Here is a 13,157-nt window from a genome sequence, read left to right as displayed (position 1 = left end):
TTTTTTTCATGAATCCTAGTAAACTCTGCCCTCTAGGAGGTCCCTAGGGGAGGCTGGACCCAGCATGGCCAAACCTTATTATGGACCCATGCTTACCTGGGCCCTTTGCCTCTCTTGCTTGCGAAGTTCCCTGGTTCCCAAGGAAAGTGTCAGAGTTGGATAAGTGTCACCACCTGGTCACCAAGTTTGACCCTGACCTGGACCTGGACCATCCGGTGAGCTTGTGTCCCAGAGCTGAGTCCTGTGGGGTGGGCACAGGTAGGGACTGACCCTGGTCTTTGGAGCAGGGAATGGCCAACTTCCTCCTGATGTGTGTTCCTTGGTCATCAGGGCTTCTCTGACCAGGTGTATCGCCAGCGCCGGAAGCTGATTGCAGAGATTGCCTTCCAATACAAGCAGTAAGGAGCCTGCCTGTGGGGCAGAGTCCCCAGACTATAGAGAGAGGAGGGAGGAGGTGACTGGTTAGCTGTCACACAGCTTTACATGTTAGCTTATCTGTCTCTGCTCTATGCTTGGCATTATTCTTAGTCACAGCTAAGGAGACTGGGGCAGAGAGGCTAAGCAGCTGGTTTGGGTCAGTGTACCCCAACCAGTCCACTCCATACTCCAAAGGCCTCTGAACAGCTGATACAGCTTCAAATGAAGCCCCTCACCCCATCTTTCCTACTCTCTGAGATGCCGGGAGGGGGGCGGCGCCCTATTGACCACTGATCCCCTCCACAGGGGTGAACCAATTCCCCACGTGGAATACACAAAGGAGGAAATTGCTACCTGGTAAGACCCTACTGATGGTTGGATTGGAGCAGGGGAGGGCTGGGCGTGAAAAGAACCAGGGAGACGGTTCCCAGAATCCCTGTCTGTGAGGGCCATCTCTGGAAACTTTGGTACAATAGAAGAAGAGACTAAAGCCAGTTAGAAGAGGGGCTTCCAGTGGTCCAAAATAATCAGGTCATTCAGAGATGTCGCTATCAGCCCATTCCCAGCCTCTGGGTTCCCTCAAACCACAGGAATGCCCTATGTATTGATGGGGGCCCACAGTTCAGGAGGATGGTGGAAGCAGGCAAAGCATCCATGGGGTGGTCATGGGGAGAAGAACCCCAGCAGCTAGTAATCCCCTAAGCCCCTATGGCCTACAGGAAGGAGGTATACACCACGCTGAAGGGCCTCTATGCTACCCACGCCTGCCGGGAGCACCTGGAGGCTTTCCAGCTTCTGGAACGGTATTGTGGCTACCGAGAGGACAGCATTCCACAGCTGGAGGATGTGTCCCGCTTCTTGAAGGGTGAGATGCAGAGGAAGTAGGTAAGGGAGGGGCATCCCCTCTGCTATTTCTGATGCGAGGTACCTTACAGAGAGGACTGGCTTCCAGCTGCGACCTGTGGCCGGTCTACTGTCTGCCCGTGATTTTCTGGCCAGTCTGGCCTTCCGTGTGTTTCAATGCACACAGTACATCCGTCATGCCTCCTCACCTATGCATTCACCTGAGCCGTGAGTATGCTGCCTAGGGCAGAGGACCCTGAACTTGTTGCCCAGTAATATCCGTGTGCAATGATGGCAGAGGTGTGGAGGTGCTAAAGCTTCCTTGTCTCCGGGGAAGGACAGAGAGCCTTCCCATTCCATCTTCCTTTTCTCATGGCCTCACACAGAGACTGCTGCCACGAGCTGCTGGGACACGTACCCATGTTGGCTGACCGCACATTTGCCCAGTTCTCCCAGGTATGTTTAGGGCCTCAACGCAGAAACCAGGGGTTATTTGGTTGAGTCAGAGATTCAAAAGTTTTACTTGTTGGGGTACTCCTCCAGCTAGACAGTGTGTCTTCATGGATCCATGGGACTTACAGGTAGCCAAACACTGAAGCAGAGACTGTTTCCTTAACAGGGAGGGACTAGCTAGGAACACAAGTCCCAGGGGAAAGGGATTTTGTGGGGTTTGATGTCACCTGGTGGTACTTCTGGGAACTGCAGGCCCTGAGCTCTTGGCTGCCTTGGCATGTGGTGAAGTGTATGTTGCAGGGTCCCCTGGAGAGGTAGCATCCAGTGCCCTTACCTCAAGCACAATGTCAGAGCAGCGTCTTTTCCTACTTTAGCCTCTTTCTCTACCCACAGGACATTGGACTTGCATCTCTGGGGGCTTCAGATGAAGAAATTGAGAAACTCTCCACGGTTCGTTTTCAGAGCCCTGGGGGGAGTTCAGACGTTTTTTTCTGTCCCCAAGAACAGCCTTACCTGTTATGGATGCTGCACACAGAGGGGCTATGCTTGGAACCAGGCATTTTAGGTGATTCTTATGACTATCTGGCAGGTGTACTGGTTCACTGTGGAGTTTGGGCTGTGTAAACAGAACGGGGAGCTGAAGGCTTACGGTGCGGGGCTGCTGTCTTCCTATGGAGAGCTCCTGGTGAGATTACCCTGCTCCCAGCCCCCAGCAAAGGAGACCAGGGCTGGAGGATCAGGGTGTGGAGGACTCTGCTCTCATCAGAAGGGTCCTTGGCTCAGGTCTGAGATTCAGGATGTTCTAGAGAGTGTGTGCCTCCGGCCAGACCCCACTGTACAGTAGCCCAGAGCCCTGCGGGAGGGGGGAGCCCCACACCCACAGCACCCATTTGCCTTGAGCGCTTGGGTGTGATACCTGTGGCCTCTTTCTAGCACTCCCTGTCAGAGGAGCCCGAGGTCCGGGCCTTTGACCCAGACACAGCGGCCGTGCAGCCCTACCAAGATCAAACCTACCAGCCGGTGTACTTTGTGTCAGAGAGCTTCAGTGATGCCAAGGACAAGCTCAGGTGGGTGGAGCCATCAGGAGTCAGCCCCGCCCAGCCTCACCAGTGCAAGCCAGGCCTTGTCTTCACTTGAGAGCCCATTTAGTACACTCAGCAACACCCCCTTGTACAAGAGTTCATGCTTGAGATTACTCTGCTCCTGGCCCCGCAGCAAAGGAGACCAGGGCTGGGGGGTGAGGGTATGGAGTGCCCTGCTCCCATCAGAAAGTCCGAGGAGAGACCAGTAGCATAGGGTCAAGGCAAAGTCAAGGTCAGGTCCAGGCCAGCTGTCTGTGCCTCAGCAGAGCCTGAGTCTCTCATTCTCAGCAGCACGGGCTGGAGTGGGATAGGGACAGATAAGAGAGAAAAAGAGGCAGAGTGGCAGGTAAGAGCTGCCACGAGGGCAAAGATTATAGAGGGAGTAGGCAGGCCAAAGGCAGGAGACACAGTTATACAGGGGTCTGCAGAGGGGAGAGGAGACTGGTAGGTTGGTACTTATCACTTCTCCCAGCCTGCTGTGCTCATCTGGCATGTCCACTCCAGTTTAGGGACTCTCTAGGGCACACAGTCAAGGGGAGCTTCCCGAAGGAAGAAGCCCAGCTGAGAAACAGAGTGCTTTGCAGAGGCCTACCCGCAAGAATCGCTGGGGCTTTAGTCTCCTGAGTGTCTAGAATGGGCTTTAGGGGTCTGGGAAACTCAGAAAAGCCATTTCCCCATTGCCCCTGGAGGTTGCAGATCCTATCTGGAGCTACCTAACTCTAGCCTGCTTTCTCATGCCCATATCCAATCTCCTGTGATTGAAGGATTCATACTGGCTTCTCCCCCCCTCCCCCGCCCCACAGGAACTATGCCTCTCGTATCCAGCGCCCATTCTCCGTGAAGTTTGACCCGTACACCCTGGCCATTGATGTACTGGACAGTCCTCACACCATCCGGCGCTCCTTGGAGGGGGTCCAGGATGAGCTGCACACCCTGACCCAAGCACTGAGTGCCATTAGCTAAATGCATAGGGTACCACCCACAGGTGCCAGGGGCCTTTCCCAAAGTTCCCAGCCCCTTCTCCAACCTTTCCTGGCCCAGAGGCTTTCCCATGTGTGTGGCTGGACCCTTTGATGGGCTGCTCTTGCCCCCCCCTCACCAACTGCTTCTCAACCACATCTTACTACTGCATGCGTTTCAGGATGGTCCTGCATTCCTCCTGCCCTTCATGCTGTATTCTACCCTGATTATTATCTCAATAAAGGAAGGAAAGGTCTCCAGGAGTGCTCCTGGCCTCTGTGTCACCACAAAGATAGTTCCTAGCACTTGTATATGCCCTGGCTTCATTTGGAGGCTTCTCTCCCACTTCTTTTGTCCAATTCAGCCTCCTGGACAACTCCAGACCAGACAGAAGGTACTGGTCTTATCTCCCTGCCAATTCTGAGCTCTCATACAGTGCTGGAGGGTTGAACAAGGTCCCAGATGAGCTGTCCCAGAAGCATGGACTAACAACACAAAGGTGGAGACCAGGGCAAGGAGTGACAATCACAGAGTATAGCCTCTGACAAGGCCTATAGACCAGACCCTCTCTCTGTGCCCAGGAGTCTTAGGCACCTAGCAAGTAGGCAGAGGGATGAAGAAGGCTGGCAAAACACAAGAGCTGTAGCCCACCCACATTACACCTAATGAGTCCCAGGTGAAAGCTTATGTCCTAGTAAACCCCGTGAAATGTCTTGGGAATCATTGAAGATCTTTGACTTAAGTGAGACCCCGAGGAAGGCCATGGGCCCCAGAGAGACCTTGGGAAAGCCTTAGACTCCAAAGAGACCCTTGGAAGGTCTTAGGTCCCATTAAGAAGCTGGGGAAGGTCTTGGGTCATAATGAAACCCAGAGAAGACCTTAATTTGTTACAGTAGGGAGGGCTTTTGTGCCATTGAAACTCTGTCAAGGTTTTAGTTTCCAGTGAGGTCCAGGGTCAGGCCATAATCCACAGTGAGATCCTATGGAAGGCCTTTTGCCTTCTCAAAGATATGGGGGAAGATTGTAGGCCAGAGTAGGATCTTGGGAAATCCTTGAGACACTCGAAAGGCCTTAGTCCCCAGTGAGGTCCTTGGAACACCTTAGGCCCCAGTGAGATCCTGAGAAAAGTTATTGGCTTATACCAGGCTCCTAGGACGACTTAAGAATCCAGTGAGACCTTAAGTAAGGGTTCAATAAAGAATCTAGTGAGACCTTTAGTACGGGTTCAGTGAGAACCTAGAGAGATATGGTAGAAGACCTTTGACCTTAGTAAGACCATGGAAGAAAGCTTTAGGACTCAGGGAAACTCTAGAAAGCCCTTACCCACAGTGAGACCCTGAGAAAAGACTTAGGCTCCCGTGACATCTAGAGAATGACCTAGGTCCCACTGAGACTCTGAGAAATGTCTTTGTCTCACTAAGAATGAAGGATGGTCTGAGGCCCTTATTAACCCAGAGAAGACTTTAGGCTCCAATGAGACATTGAAGGTTTCATGTTCTGGTAAAATTCTAGGAAGGCTTTAGGCTCCATTGAGAAAATCTGTAAAGCCTTGAGACTCAGTACACCACTGCTCAAAGGGCAGCTGATTTCAAACCTGTGGGCTGCAACCCTTTTTTTGGTCAAATGATCCTTTCATCGGGGTTACCTATGACCATTGGAAAACATAGATATTTACATTGTGATTAATAACAGTAGTAAAATTAGTTATGAAGTAGAAATGAAAATGATTTTATGGTTGCGGGTCACCACAAGATGAGGAACTGTATTAAAGGGTCACAGCGTTAGGAAGGTTGAGAACCATTGCCTTAGGAGAAGGCCTTAGCCCACAATAAGGTCTTGAAGAAGGCCTTAGGCCCCAGTGGAAATTTGGCCTTAGGCAGTCGTGGGATTGTCTGGGGAAGATGCTAGACCTCAATGGAACTCTAAAGATGTCTTTAGGTCACAGTGGGACCCTTGAGGCCCTTGGTTAGGCCTTAGGTCCTAGTTAGAACCTGAGGAAAGTATCAGGTTCCAGTGAGAACTTGAGAAAGATCTTTGGCCTCCCTGAATGCCTAAGAAAGACCTAAAGCCCTAGTATGACTCTGGAACAGGTACAAGTGAAACCAAATGGAAGGCCTTAGGCCATAGCAAGATGCTAAGAAAGATAGTAGACCTCTGTGAGACCCTGGGGAAACCTTAGGCTCCCAAAAGACTCTGGGGAAGGCCTTAGGCACCAGAGAGATCCTGCAAAGCCTCAGGTCATAGTGAAACTCAGCGAAGGCCATACACTTTGCTGATATCCAAGGAGGATCTTAGTTCCCTGTGAGACCCTGGAGGAGGATACAGGTTCTAATAAGACTCCAGGGAAGAAGCCCTTAGGACTCGGTGAGAGTGAGGATGGGAAGTCCACTTTCAGAGCCTTCCATGATTTTAGGCCACAGTGAGTCTGGGAAAGGTCTAAGGCTCTCGAAGATCTAGGAAGTGCCTCAGGCCACAAAGAGGAAGGCTATCGATCACAATGAAACTCCATGGAAGACTTGAGGCCCCAGTGATACCCTGGGAATGATCTTTGGCTTTGGTGAGTGTGTGGAGGTTTAAATGAGGAATGTTCTCCACAGATGAGGCATTTGAATACTTGGTACCTAGTTGGTTGTGCTATTTGGGAAGGTTTGGGAGTTTGGCCTTGTTAAAGAAAGTATGTTACTGAGACAGGCTCTGAGAGTAAAAAGCCTTTCCTACTTCCAGTTCATGCTCTCTACATTTGCTTATGTTTGAGGCTGTGAGCTCTCAGCTCCCTGCTCCACCTGCCATTCTTATCTTCTACCATGCTTTCCCAGTGTGATGGACTCATCTCTTTGGAGCCTGTCTTAGGGTTTGTATTCCTGCATAAAACATCATGACCAAGAAGCAAGTTGGGAAGGAAAGATAGGGTTTATTCAGCTTACACTTTCCACATTGCTGTTCATCACCAAAGAAGTCAGGACTGGAACTCAAGCAGGTCAGAAAGCAGGGGCTGATGCAGAGGCCATGGAGGGGTGTTCCTTACTGGCTTGCTTCCCCTGGCTTGCTCAGCTTACTTTCTTATAGAACCCAAGAGTACCAGCCCAGGGATGGCACCACCCACAATGGGCCCTCCCACCCTTGATCACTAATCAAGAAAATGCATTATAACTGGATCTCATGGAGACATTACCTCAAGGGAGGCTTCTTTCTCTGTGATAACTCCAGCTTGTGTCAAGTTGACACACAAAACCAGCTGGTACAGAGCCAAAGCCCAAATAAATTTTTCTATAAGTAGCCTTGGTCATAGGTGTTTTATTATACCACAGGAAAAGTAACCAATACAGCCTCACTTCCATTTGAGAACATATCTCCTGAAGAAGGCCACTGGACTCAGTAGGAATGGGGGCAAATCTTTAAGCCAGAGTGGAATCCAAATAAGGACAGAAGCCACAATGGGTTCTTGGGAAGGACATAAGCCACAGAGGAACACTATAGATGGTTTTAGGCCTAGTGAAACCCTGAAAAAATTTCACTCCTAAGGAAGACTACAGGAAGACCATAGACCTCCTTAGGACACTGGATAAGACCTTAAGACCAAGTAAAATTTTAAAGAAAGTCTTAAGACCTAGTGAGAACCCAGGGAAGATGGTAGGTCCCAGTGAGGGGAGAAAGCCTTAGGCCCCAGTAAGATCCTCGGGAAAGTCCTCAGGCCCCAGAGAGCATCTGGGAAGGCCTGAGGAACCAGTGAGAAACTCTGGAAACTATACACCCTAGGGAGAAGTTGGAAAGGCCTTAGACTACAGTGAGAACCTAGGAAAACTTTTAAGTGCCAGTGGGAACCTAATGAAGGCCTTAGGCCCCAATGAGAAGCTTAGGGAGGCCTTAAGACACGGTGAGGACATAGGAAAGCCCTTGGGCCCAAAGAAGACCTACAGAAGGCCTTAGGCCTTAGAACCTAAAGAAGGTGTTAGGCCCCAGTGAGGATGTAGAAAATATCTTAGGCATGTGTGAGACTCAGGAGACCACCTTAGGTCCCAGTGAATCCCAGGGAAAGTCTTACTAGTGAGAAACTGGGGGAGGCCTTAAAGCCCAGTGAGAACCTAAGATCAAGCCTTATATCCCTGTGAGAATCTAGACAAGGCCTTGAACCCAGTGAGATCGTGGGAAAACCTTAGACGCCATTGAGAACCTGGGTAGCTTTAGACATAGTGAAAACTTGGAAAAGCCTTTGACTCAGTGAGAACCTGTGGAATGCTGTAGGCTCCAGTGAGAACCTGTGGAATGCAGTAGGCTCCAGTGAGAACCTGTGGAATGCAGTAGGCTCCAGTGAGAACCAAGAAAAACTTGAGCCCCATGAGAATTTGGGGAATGCATTTGGCACTAGAAAGCTTTAGGCCCCAGGGAGAATTTGGAAAATAACTTAAAACCCAGCAACAACCTAAGGAAAGCCTTAGGCTTCAGTGAGAACCTGAGGAAGGTCTTAGGCCCTAGTGAGACTTGGGGGAAAGTCCTAGGCTCCAGAGAGACCCTGGGAAATGCCTTGGGTCTCAGTTAGAATCTGTGCAAAGTTTTGGGCCACAGTAAGAACTGGGGAAGTTCTTAGGCTCCAGTGAGATTTTTGGAAAGACCTTAAGACTAATTGAGACTCTGTGTAAGCCCTAAGGCCTCAGTGAGAATCTTGTGAAGGCCTTTGGCCACAGTGAGAATCTGGGGGAAAGCCTTCAGCCCCAATGAAAAGCCAAGGAAGGTCCTATGCCCCAGTGAGAAACTGTGAAAGGCCTTAAGACATATTAAGATCCAATGGAAAATCTTAAGACCAAATGAGAACCTGGAAAGATCTTAGGCCATAGTGAGAACCTGGAAAATGCCTTAGACCACAGTGAGAATGTGGTAACGCCTTATGATCTAGTTAGAACATGGCAAAAGTCTTGGGTCCCAGTGAGACCATAAGAATACTTTAGGCCAGTGAGATCCTGAGAAAATCTTAGGCCCTATGAGATTTTTTGGATTTCCTCAGTTTGTGCTGTTATATCTCCCTTTTCATTTCTGATTTTGTTAATTTGGGCATTAAGACACCAGTGAAAACCAGGAAAGGTCTTAGGCACCTAGAAGGAAAGGCCTAGAACCCGAGGAAGGTCTTAGGTTCCAGTGTGACCCTGAGAAGAACTTAGGCCCCAGTGAGATCCCAGGTGCTATGAAGTATAATGCTGTGTGAGTGGGTACCTGGAGGGCCCACACCAAGGCGTTTGTGCTCCTGAGTAATTATGCCATGTAACAGATCTGGTAAGAAGGGGGCTTATTGGGGGAAGGGGAGAAAAGTGGACATATAGTGAGGCAGACAGATGGGAGCAATGCCATGAGGGCAGAAAAGGTAGGTATGGACAGAGAAGGACAGAAAGGGGGGGGGGAGAAACCAGCTGGGAGCATAGAGAAAGAAAGCTGTAGTGGCAGGCAGTCCTTTTAAATGCAGCCCACACCTGGTGCAACTGGTAATGGCAGCAGATGATGACATAAGCCATTTCGAGGTCCCCGGAAGAAGCCTAGTCAAAACAACTGTGATTTGTTCCATTTTTGTTAAATTAAAAACTAGGAAGGGTGATAGTAGGGCCAGAGTGAGGGCATTGTGTTCTGCTGATTAGGGGTGATGTCCTCTTTGGGGATGCTAAGAAAATTGGGATGCTACTCAAGTCCTGGGAGGGCTGGCTGATTCACTACTGTCCAGGATCTGGGGTGGGGAGTGAGCATCTTGGGGTAGGAATGTGCAGGTCAAGTTACAGCATTCTGTGAGGTTGGGCTGGAGCACCTGTGGGGAGCTGCTTTGAAGTTGTTCTGGATGAAGATTTTGCGAAAACACCTGAACTTGGCAGGATGCTGGAACGTGTGTTTGTGTTCTATATTATATGTATTAGGAGCAGAAGATAGTTACGTAGGTTAGGGAGAATTCTTTCTCTTGGGTGTATATTTGAAACTTGAGTCCGAAAACCAGAGAAAGGGGAAGGAATCCCACCCTCTGGAATAGGCAATAGGTGAGAAACTTAGGCCATTGATTGACAGGGATACTTATCTGACCCATTTGACCCATGAGAGGTGGATCTGAGTGGATTTCCTGAAGCTTACAAGAATCCTTTTTAAGTTTACAAAGAGAGAAATTTTAGGCGTGACATTATTTGTAATCTACACTGAAATCCACAGTGTAGAGACGGCAGTAGACATACATCTTTGTGTCATAGTAGAGGCTTGGGAAACAGTTTTGGGTTAAAAGCATGAACTCTCTTTAAGGTGAGCTCAGAAAAGACAGAAGCCTTTTGTGGAGCAGAAGGGGCAAACGCTCACCAGATCTTGATTTTCCGTCTGACCACAGATTGTGAAAGAGGGGCTTTCCCCACTATCCAGAAGATCGGATGTTTATAAATTTAGCACAATGAGAGAAACACTTTTAAGTCTATTCTTAAAAGACAGCCAGAGGAAATTTAAAATCTTGAACTTGTGATTTTGATAGTAAATCATATAGTGGAAGGCTTTATCAGAATTAGACTAATAACTTATCAGGATTTCATTGATTAATGTTAAATCTCTGGGCTATTGGAGTCCTAATACAATAGTCAGATAATGGGGGGAGGGATCTGAAAGGTTTCTTATTCTTTTTATGTACATTGCATTTATGAACCTTAAGACACCTTCTTCTACCCTAACACACTTCCTTAGATCCTCATAACTTAAGCTTATATAACCTTTACATCTTTTTCATATCCAATTGTTTACCATAAGACACAGGTTGGGAATAGTCACTGTAAAGTGAGTTCCTTTAGATAAAGGAATAGTAAAAAGTTACATCTGAAATCTCTTTTAACATGAATCCCATGAGCAAGGCAAACCTGTTTTTCTTCTAAAAATAAGAGACCTAGTATTTTCTTTCTTTCTTTTTCTCTTTCTTTCTTTCTTTCTTTCTTTCTTTCTTTCTTTCTTTCTTTCTTTCTTTCTTTCTTTCTGAAAGGCATTTTATTTATTTATTTATTTATTTATTTTGGTTTCTTTCTTTCTTTTATTATTATTATTAGGTATTTATTTCATTTACATTTCCAATGCTATCCCAAAAGTCCCCCACACCCACTCCCCCACCCACCCACTTCCACCTCTTGGCCCTGGCGTTCCCCTGTACTGAGGCATATAAGGTCTGCACGACCAATGGGCCTTTCTTTCCGCTGATGGCCGACCAGGCCATCTTCTGATACATATGCAGCTAGAGACACGAGCTCTGGGGGGGGGGGGTGTACTGGTTAGTTCATATTGTTGTTCCACCTATAGGGTTGCAGATCCCTTTAGCTCCTTGATTATTTTCTCTAGCTCCTCCATTGGGGGCCCTGTGATCCATCCAATAGCTGACTGTGAGCATCCACTTCTGTGTTTGCTAGGCCTTGGCATAGTCTCACAAGAGACAGCTATATCAGGGTCCTTTCAGCAAAATCTTGCTGGTGTATGCAATGGTGTCAGCGTAGACCTAGTATTTTCAACTAACCAATGACTTGACTAATGAACTAGCACTAGTGGTGGATTACCTTGCAGGTAAAGAGTAGTTGCCTGTTCTCTAACTGTCAAGTTACAGTCAGATAAATTGTCAATGTGGTCAGAGACTTGAGAAGGATAAGATATAATCTAAATGACCTATGTATTAATTAAAGTTTAATTAAAAATTATTAATTAAAACAATTAAAAGGTAAAATATCCATTACCTAAACAGTTGTCCCAAGTTCCTGTGGTCTCTATGGCACTGAAGGCAGAGACATCTTTGGCCTCAGGGAGGAGGAACTTGGGAGAGAATGACCTCACCTTGTCTTAAGCAATGTGGACAATTAACTCTCCGAGTGTCCTGTTTGTTCATTTTTCAGGCCAGACCCCAGCAGGGGGCGAGGCAATGGGACAATCCTTTCCAGTGGTTAGCGTACCACAATCCATGTACAGTCCTTTGTTGTTGTGCCCATATTTCCTTGGAGACCTTGGGGAAAGTCACTGCTAGGATTTTGAAGTCTCTGTCATGGTAAGTTTAAGCATATTAAATGCCATATTCAGAAGGTCTCTGACAGGCTTGAGAGCTAGAACCTATCAAGCATATCTGAGTTAAACAATCTTTGTCTGTTTTTAGTTATCTGCTCTAAACTGTACCTGAAAACATAAAATAGGAGGTTAAGTAAAGCTTAATCTTGTAATTAACTGCACTAATTCTTAGCATGCCCAAGTTAAAACTGACAATGCTCCCAAATACGTATCTCATATGATGAAGCAATTCTTTGCATATTACAATATAAAGCATGTTACTGGTATATCACACAATCTCACAGGACAAGCAGTTACAGAGAGAGCCAATCAAACCTTAAACGAGATGCTTATTAAACAAAAAGAGAAAGTAAAAGCCCAGAGGGACAGACTAAATAATGCTTTGTTAACTCTAAATTTCTCTTAATGTTGGTAAAAAAGGAACAACAGCAGCTGAAAGACACTGGGTTATCAAAAATAAATAAATAAATAAAAATAAAACTAAGGAACGGCATCAACCAATATACCATAAAAATATATTGATATTAGAATGAAAACCTGCAATAGTTTTAAGATGGGAGATGTGGTTATGCTTATGTATCTACAGAGAATGAAAAAAATATGGTTACCAACAAAACTTATAAAGATTAGATCTGAGTAGGGAAAACCTCTTATCACTGAGACATGAATGTCTTCACAAAGCAAATAGCCCCGGTGATTCATTCTTGCAGACTGTCTTAGTGATTTTTTTTCTCCTGAAATATGCATGCAAAACAACTTCATAAGGGCTAGCCCTAGTGATCAATCACACAGAGGCTGGACAACACATAGACTGGACAGATAATGCAAAGACTGGATAAATAACACAGAAATTGGATAAACACAGAGACTTGGCAACAAATGCTGTAGCTAGCTTTTTGCAGACTAAGCATTTTGGGGGGAATCTCAGATAGAAATTCTTTGCCCCAATTCAGCACAAAGCAATTATAAGAAGACTGTTGTCCTGGTCCCTTAAGTTGGGGTGATAGTTTTGGCCATTTGATATTATGATTATTATCATCTGGGGTGGTAGGTTGTTATCAGTTATGATCAGGGATTGATAGAAATTTAAGATTATTTTGTTTGATTATTGTATATTGATAGAAATTTAAAGTTGCTTAGTTTAATTAATGTATCTTGATAGAAATTTAAGGTTGTTTTGTTTAATTGTTGAATATTGATTGAAGTGTAAAGTTTTTAATGATAGACTATTGTTTGACTATCTTGTATATAAGCCATTTATTTAAGGTGTGATGTGAAGTTCTAGTTTTGTGGTTCTTACAATTGTTCCTATTGTATGTAAATTGTTAGTGTTAGAGAAAAGGACAATTGTTTAAGAGAAAGGGGGAT

At 46.6% G+C, this 13,157-nt stretch overlaps 1 protein-coding gene across 2 annotated transcripts in view; it reads left to right on the top strand.

The window, feature by feature from the left end:
• Th (tyrosine hydroxylase) overlaps positions 1–4,011 on the top strand; it is a 36,552-nt gene extending 32,541 nt beyond the window's left edge. The window contains exons 4-13 of one of the 2 annotated variants that reach the window (XM_021168274.2): positions 127–215; positions 331–398; positions 724–774; positions 1,137–1,282; positions 1,353–1,488; positions 1,647–1,716; positions 2,107–2,163; positions 2,303–2,398; positions 2,647–2,780; positions 3,599–4,011. In XM_021168274.2, coding sequence (XP_021023933.1) covers positions 127–215; positions 331–398; positions 724–774; positions 1,137–1,282; positions 1,353–1,488; positions 1,647–1,716; positions 2,107–2,163; positions 2,303–2,398; positions 2,647–2,780; positions 3,599–3,758 — 1,007 coding nt within the window. In that variant the 3' untranslated portion in view covers positions 3,759–4,011. The remainder of the gene's footprint in view (positions 1–126; positions 216–330; positions 399–723; positions 775–1,136; positions 1,283–1,352; positions 1,489–1,646; positions 1,717–2,106; positions 2,164–2,302; positions 2,399–2,646; positions 2,781–3,598) is intronic. The other variant, XM_021168275.2, reaches the window with a different exon arrangement.
• The last annotated feature ends 9,146 nt before the right edge of the window (positions 4,012–13,157 follow it).

Source organism: Mus caroli, chromosome 7 (genome assembly GCF_900094665.2).
Source record: "Mus caroli chromosome 7, CAROLI_EIJ_v1.1, whole genome shotgun sequence".
NCBI classification, from domain to species: Eukaryota; Metazoa; Chordata; class Mammalia; order Rodentia; family Muridae; genus Mus; species Mus caroli.
The sequence above is the reverse complement of the archived record's forward strand: the minus strand, read 5'-3'. Positions and strand labels throughout refer to the sequence as shown.